Consider the following 7,611-nt stretch of genomic DNA (forward strand, 5'->3'; position numbering starts at 1 on the left):
TGGCAAAGGGAACAAATGCGGGGAAAATAGCAACACGCTCAAGGTTGGCCAAAGATGGCGATCGAGTTAATGGGTTTGGCTACTGTTACAGAAATGGCCAGTGGGATGCCTAGTATGCTAAAGCTGATTTTTGGTGTGAAATAACTAAATATATATACCTACTCTGACAGAGTTGCTCTTAGACCATCAGCCGGTCCCTAGACCAGACGTACCCATCTTGATTTTGTAAGTCTACAAGCACTTAACTAGCTAATTTCGGCAAAGTTGGGCAGGAATATAATCTACCCTGCTAATTGTAGGCCTTATTAGTTTACACCTAATATAGTTACTTAGGGTTAGAAAAGGCCAGCTTTTGAGCAAAGCTATGCGGTAAGCCGTCCATGGAGGCAAGAAACCAAGAGCCGAACCAGGCGGCGAGCAGAGCTTACCCTGATCTCTGACCCAAACAAGATCTCGTCTCTCCATGACATGGTGGATAAGTTAATCTCACCACCCTCCTGCTCTGTTTTATTATTGTCTCCTCTCTGGTCCAATTCCACCATGTCTAATGGCGGTGTCAGAATCCAAACTCTGTTGTCAAACTTAACAAATAAAATATTCATGTTGACATATTACATAGAAACACAAAAGAACCGTGGTAGGATCCAAACCCTAATCTACTTTCTATACCAGTTTTTGGCCAATGAAAAGTTCCACAGAGCGAATGACAAATGGTTAGTGAGGTCAAGTACTAGTATTTGTGTCTTCAGCTTTGATGTACATTTTTAATGATGGAATAAATATTATCCCAGACTCGCCCAGCTTTGATGTACGTATAGCTAACACCAAAATCCTGTGATCACAGGTTGTACGAAGCCACCGACCATGTCCTCTCCCACTCTCATCGAGACTCTTTCTCTCTCTGCCTCTGCGTTATTAAGCTAATCGCTAGCTAGGCGCCAGCGTCTCCTGATCTCCAGGCGCCATGCGGGTGCAGTGCGACGTCTGCGGCGGCGAGCCGGCCGCCGTGCTCTGCTGCGCCGACGAGACCGCGCTCTGTTCCGCCTGCGACCGCCGCGCCCACCGCACCAACAACATCGCCGTTAAGCACCGCCGCCTTCAGCTCCTCAACCCCTCCGCCGCCAGCTCCGGTGACTCCACCGCCGCCACCGGGCCCCTCTGCGACGTCTGCAAGGTGCCATGCCTGTGTCTGATCCATCGATGCTACGGCGAACCTCACGCGCGTGCGCGGAGCTGAGCTGCTAGCTGATGATATGGTCCCTTCCGTGCGTGGTGTCGTTGGATTGTTGCAGGAGCGGAGGGGGCTGGTGTTCTGCGTCGAGGACCGCGCCATCCTGTGCGCCGACTGCGACGAGCCCATCCACAGCGCCAACGACCACACCGCCAAGCACAGCCGCTTCCTCCTCGTCGGGGCCAAGATATCCACCGCGCTCGTCGACCAGGCGCCCACCTCCCCGGACTGTGGCAGCGCCGCTTGCGCGCAGGACTCCTCCACGTACAGGAGCTCGGTTCTTGAGTGCAGCAACAACAACAGCGGCAGCGATGGAGGCGGCAGCAGCATCTCGGACTATCTCACCAACATCTGCCCCGGCTGGCGCGTCGATGACCTCCTCTTCGATGGCGCGGCTTTCTCCGCCGCGGCGGTACGTTCTTAGCCACCCCTGATCTCTTCGCCTTGTTCTCTCCACAGCTTTATGAGCTCTTGGAAGCAGAAAGCCGGGTGCGACGAGCACGAGCAGGTGCCGTCCCTAGACGCGGACCTCTTCGACGTGGTCGCCGGGCGGCCGGGGGAGCGCAGCGCCTGGGCGGGCGCGCTGGGCCTCGAGGAGGTGCCGGCCGCCATGGCAGCCCCGGCCGCAGCCAAGACTGGCAAGCAGCAGAGGGACAGGTACTGGAACAGCGACAGCGACGCGTTCGCGGTGCCGGAGATCTTGCAGCCGCCGGCCAAGAAGGCGCGGCCGTCGTCGTCCTTCTGGTGCTTCTGAGCTGTATCAGTCCGGCGAGCTAGCTCGATCGATCGCTTGTGTAATCCACTACTACTAGTACGTGCAGATTGTTGTTACAACTGCGGTTAATGGCTTAGTGCTAAACTCCTAGTTAATGTTGCTACAGTAATGGCTTTGCTTAACCATGGGATACTGTAACCGTGTTGTAAACTGCCTGATGTGTTTATCGCCTCCTTTTTTCTATCCATCATCGATCAATAAGGCATCATGGTTTGCTCTGCTTAATCACAGTTTTGTCTCCTGTAAATTAACAAGATGGCAAGATTGCTCTGACTTACCAAATCATCGCATTGCCATCTTGAACACTGGCTACTTTTATACTGTTCTAAAGAGTAGATTACATTCCTTGAGAGAGATTAGATTACATAAATTTTGGAGCAATATCGCGGATGAATTGCAGGATTCGTTTCTGTTACAATCAAAGGGTTCGAGACCATGAGTTTGCATATGTCGTCCTTTTTTCAGACTGTACCCAATGTATTTGCTTGTTGAAAACAAATATCTCCCACCAGTGCCAGAGCCAGGAAGAGACATAGAGAAGGGTAGCTAGGCTGATGCTGACACTAGCTGAACTACTGGACTGGTGTTGGACTGACTAGACTAGTGTTGAGCTAATACTGAGTTGCTAGGCTCCTTATGTCCGAAGTGTCAATTCAGATTAGATCTTGACAAGGCAAAATGTCTAAGGAACCTAAAGCGACGAAGGGATAAATTAGCAGAAATGTGAACGGGCTCCTTAAAGCCCTCTATATGTAAATGTGTGCAAAATGAGAGATGTGATGAAATATGCTCGATTCCTACCTACACGATTTCTTTGTCGAGTGCATCACTCCCCATAATCATCACGGGCATGAATTCATTCAGACCACCAATCGTCACCCTTCGCACGAAAAGGAATAAGTATTCGCGCAAATGGTGCTTGTGCAACTCGCCGCACAAGTGACATTTCATACGTTGTTACCAACGTATTCACTTCACGTACCTTCATCTAACGGGACACCCCATGTAATCGCCACCTGGGTAGACGACTATAACTACCATCGTATGATGGATGTTCATACGTTATTGCTAATGTATTCACTTCATGTACCATTGTCGTACGGGACATACCAGGCCCCAACCTTGCACTGGTTAAGCCCCCGATATTGACCGCTATTGGATGCATCCCTTACCTTCTTACTTTCGTTGATTGCATCGATGCAATATGAGTAAAATGATAGAATAATAAACCACAATCAACAGAATTGAAAGGCCTATTAAACAGTTATAATACTCATACAACCTAAAGGTACAACATACAAATCTCATACATAGGGCATAATATAGCTAACTTAATCGTCCCAAAAGTTCGCTAAAGAAACTACACTCTATTACATAAATAAAGCTCCACCGACTAAAAACCACCCATGATACGGATCCTAAACAAAGTCCATTGGAAATTCATCCAAGAGATGATGTTGGGGGAGCCCGTATCATCAATGGCCTCAGGGTGTGAGAGAGGTTGCGACTCACCCAATAGCACTTCCCTCGTGTAGCCCGGGTTGTGAATTTGTGGCACTTACAACCCAATGGATGCTCTTGCACCTCGACCATGGGGACGAGGTACCTGTGTGCCTTGCACCACTGGAAAGCGGTGTGTGAGGTGTTGTACCATACGACGTCATATAGCCCTCACCATACAACATCTCGTGGTTCACCAATCCACAGTGCACTTGTGGTTCCAACGCATATTGAAACCTGTTGTAATGCCAATGCGTCTCCCACAACTCAGCCACCACGCAACATAGGATTGGTCTAAGGAGCGAACCAATTCTACCATGCAGTGCTCATTAAGTGGGACCGTATCTGGGACATCTTCAAAGTAGTTGACGTTGTTGCCCTGAATTGGAAAATAGATTAACGGCCATCCACGGAGAACTAGCAGCTCATCACAAAGTGCAGCCATCACCTTGTACGCCACAGCTTGGACCACCATTTCTTCCAAAGTCCCCGTCGCCTCGTAGTAGTGGGGATTGGCCCCGCCTTCAATGATCCTTGCTCGAATGTCCATGGTCGCCAAGTAGTCCACCAAATCCGGTCCAATTCCTCGCGCATACACCGCATACTCCGGCACATAAGTGAAGTTAGCACACCAAAGCATTTTGCGGAGGAGTGCGGGAAAACCTTCCACACGCTCAGCACGAGTAGCCATTACCAACGTAACAGCGGCCATCCTTAACCCATTAAGAAAGAGATGAGTTAGAGATCAAATTTAAGCATGTTAACAACAAGAAGAGGTACGGTTAGCTCTAAGATAAGATGAAGAATAAATAGAATAAATACTTAGGAAGTAAAGATAAACTTTAGTGGGTTGTCTTAGTGAGGTTGACAAAATTTTATTAACCCATCCTAAGCATTTTTAGGTTACTTTATTAAACCAAGCTTTGATGCCATGCTGTGAGGAACCATCCAGATAATATTCTAATTAGTCATTAAGTCGATCATTTGTGTAATCACAACTCTCATGACTAACCGGAATATCACCCTGATAGTCCTGGCATGTGTTTTTCTTCCAGGATCAGAACACACACCTTTACAGCAACTGGTGCAGCGATTAACTTCTAAGCGAGACTTAAACTAATGAAAAGTATAATGTTGGTTATTTTCAAAATGCCTAACAAAAATCAAAACACCAATTGAGATAGCAAGCAATCCAAAATGCTTAACAATAAACATGATGATTACGATGCTTAATGACATGATTAAGGAATTAGGACATGACACCTATTACCCGGACAGAGTGTTCAGGCAGTTCGGGTATCACTAGCACTTTTTGCTGCCACGATGACCAACGGACAATACTCACTTCTAAGTATTTGTTGTTACATGTTCTACACTATTAACGTATGAAGTTCTATAATCGTAACTTCATCTTGTAGGATGACACAGAATGGTCAGGGCATCACGTATGATGCAACTTGGAGGGGTAAGTTGTAGGCACGGGTGGACAACTAGGCGGACACGACTGCACACATCCACGTCCCTAGCGGGCCTTACAACCCTAGGACGGAGGACGCGTACTTGCACTGGTTCCACGAGGTGACGCAGGTTAGGTGCTTCCCAATGCCTCTAGAGCCACCGCAGCACGAGCCGGACATCACCGAAACATTCGCTACAAAGCTGACGGCGGCGTACCACGCAATGGTACGTCATGATGTTTCATTGTACTGACTTTCATTCTTATTATTAAATGTGTTCTTTTGGACATTGCAGGCAGACACATGTAGGGACGTCGGCACATAGCTACTAGACTTCCTAGACCGCTAGGAGTCGGGCCTATCGCGGGTTGACCCGTGTAAGCTAATGGCCGGTCTGCGTCAGCTGGCACAACGTTGCCTTGATGGGTTTTAACGTGCTTCATGGCTGAGGGTACCGTACGTCATTGAGCCTAGCACATAGACGAGGTTTCTATCACGCTCTCAGGCTACGCCACCACGCTTCCACACAGAACCAACCTCGTCATCTCTACCACCATGGCCGCGGTACATATCGACTCCTGGTTTCCACTCGGGTGCTTTCGTTCCAAGTTCGCCACTACCAATGGTATCACTCAGGATTGTATCTTTTAAGTCAGCTATACCGTGATGCACGGCATTTGACAAACTTGTACCATGCAATAGTTTCACCCTCCTTCGATGCAGCATCTGGCTCATCGCACTTCTTGATGGACGACTGGTTGACAGAGCTGGCCGGCAAGGAGGGCCCGTCGCAAATAGTGGGGGCACCTCCACCGACGCAACAGTCACAGGATGACCCTGCCACCCCTGCTGACATTGCACGGCTTCAGCACCCTCCATGCTACCCCTTGACGTACTCCACTGACCATGTACACCACAGAGCAGCAAACTGGCCATGGCGACGCCCCTTGACCACGTCTTTAGATAGTACTTATACATGTTTATGTTATTTCTATTATGTGTTTAGCATGCCATGTATGATGTTTATGTCATTACTATGTTATCAACCATGGTTTTATTACATTTGTTCTCGTTCCATCCTAAAGTGTAGCATCGCTCAAACAAAATACTACGTTACATGACTGACAGAGCTTTATGCATGAAATGACCACACATCTATTGTGAATTAGGCTTTAGACATGAAGTGACCACACGACAGAGCTTTACTCATAAATTAAATGACAACACATCTGTCCTGACACAGGCTTTAGAAACGAAGTGATCGCACGCCAGACCTTTAGTCATAAATTAAATGACTTTACATCTATCCTAACTCAGGCTTTCACACATGTAGACATGAAGTGACTATAGCAGAGAGCTTTATGCATGAAATGACCACACATCTATCGTGAATCAGGCTTTAGACACGAAGTGACCACATGACTCAGTTTTAACCATGAAATAATAACACCTCTATCATGACTCAGTCTTTAGACATGAAGTGACCACACGACAGAGCTTTACTCATAAACTAAATAACAACACCTCTGTCCTGACTCAGGCTTTAGAAACAAAGTGACCGCACACCAACCTTTAGTCATAAATTAAATATGACATTACATCTATCCTAACTCAGGCTTTCACACATGAAATGACCACACCACACAACTTTAAGCATCATATCCTATAGTTATGACACATTCTCACTACACGTAGTAAAATGATGAGGAAACACTCGTCTGTGACCTCATCCCTTCTTCTATTGTACCGCGTCCTCTTTCTCTATCTGTCAACAGACGCTTTCGACATACGCGCGAAAGGAATCCCTGAGACCCACCCTGCCATCGCAATAACTCTCCTCCAACACACTCAACAGTTCCTTCCAGTATTCTCCCCATGTGTATATAAGGGTAACCCATCCATGGCTACTTTCCCAACACAGTCCAACGCAATCCCTTCCATGGCTTCCAGGTCTGGGTGCGGGTCTGACTAGCGTACGGGCAAGATGGGTCCTTACAAGTTATGGCGTGACATCCATGACAAATGCAAGCGTGAGGATGAAGAGTGAAGGAGAAATGAAGACCTAGAGCAGAAGAAGCGAAAGCTGGAGTTGGAGGTAGAAGCGCAAAACACACGCATGCCACGGTGCGACTGTGATATAATAGCAAGCCTAAAACCGTTCCTGCTTGTCACAATTGCTTGGTTCCGTTGTGGGGTAAGTGTGCATGGCATCCTACCATGCTATGAATGTCATCTAATTCAACTGCTTCCCTCCAATAGTATGACAAGCCGAGGTGCAAGTATGAATAGTACGTGGACGAAGAAGAGTACGCGAACATCAACTACAGCTATGATGAGGCTAAGGCAATGAGGCGTGCAGATGTTGAACAGCCGAAGATAAGTCTACAATAGCTCAATAAAGAGTGATGGGATAAGTACCTCACTACATGCGATAACATGCAAATTCCTCTACAATGCGTGTGTGGTCTACAGGTTGTGTTGGGGCCTATGGCACGTGGAATGGCACAAGAATACGTGTGCAGCAAGCCCAGCCCCTATGGATGTAACTTTCAAGAGATCAGCTAGGAATATCTAGATGAGAAGTCTCTATATTTTCCACCAACCCAGTAGATATTTTCTTGCACCCGGCAATTTGTCTTTCCGTAAGG

General features: G+C 47.6%; 1 protein-coding gene across 1 annotated transcript; it reads left to right on the forward strand.

Annotated features, from left to right (window-relative positions):
* The first annotated feature begins 824 nt into the window (after window positions 1-824).
* LOC133917651 (B-box zinc finger protein 20-like) lies at window positions 825-2,231 on the forward strand. The gene is made up of 3 exons (XM_062361530.1): window positions 825-1,174; window positions 1,293-1,643; window positions 1,713-2,231. Exons 1-3 carry the CDS (start codon window positions 965-967, stop codon window positions 1,983-1,985), a joined length of 834 nt encoding a protein of 277 aa, XP_062217514.1. The 5' UTR covers window positions 825-964; the 3' UTR covers window positions 1,986-2,231.
* The last annotated feature ends 5,380 nt before the right edge of the window (window positions 2,232-7,611 follow it).

This window comes from Phragmites australis, chromosome 5 (assembly GCF_958298935.1).
Source record: "Phragmites australis chromosome 5, lpPhrAust1.1, whole genome shotgun sequence".
NCBI lineage: Eukaryota > Viridiplantae > Streptophyta > Magnoliopsida > Poales > Poaceae > Phragmites > Phragmites australis.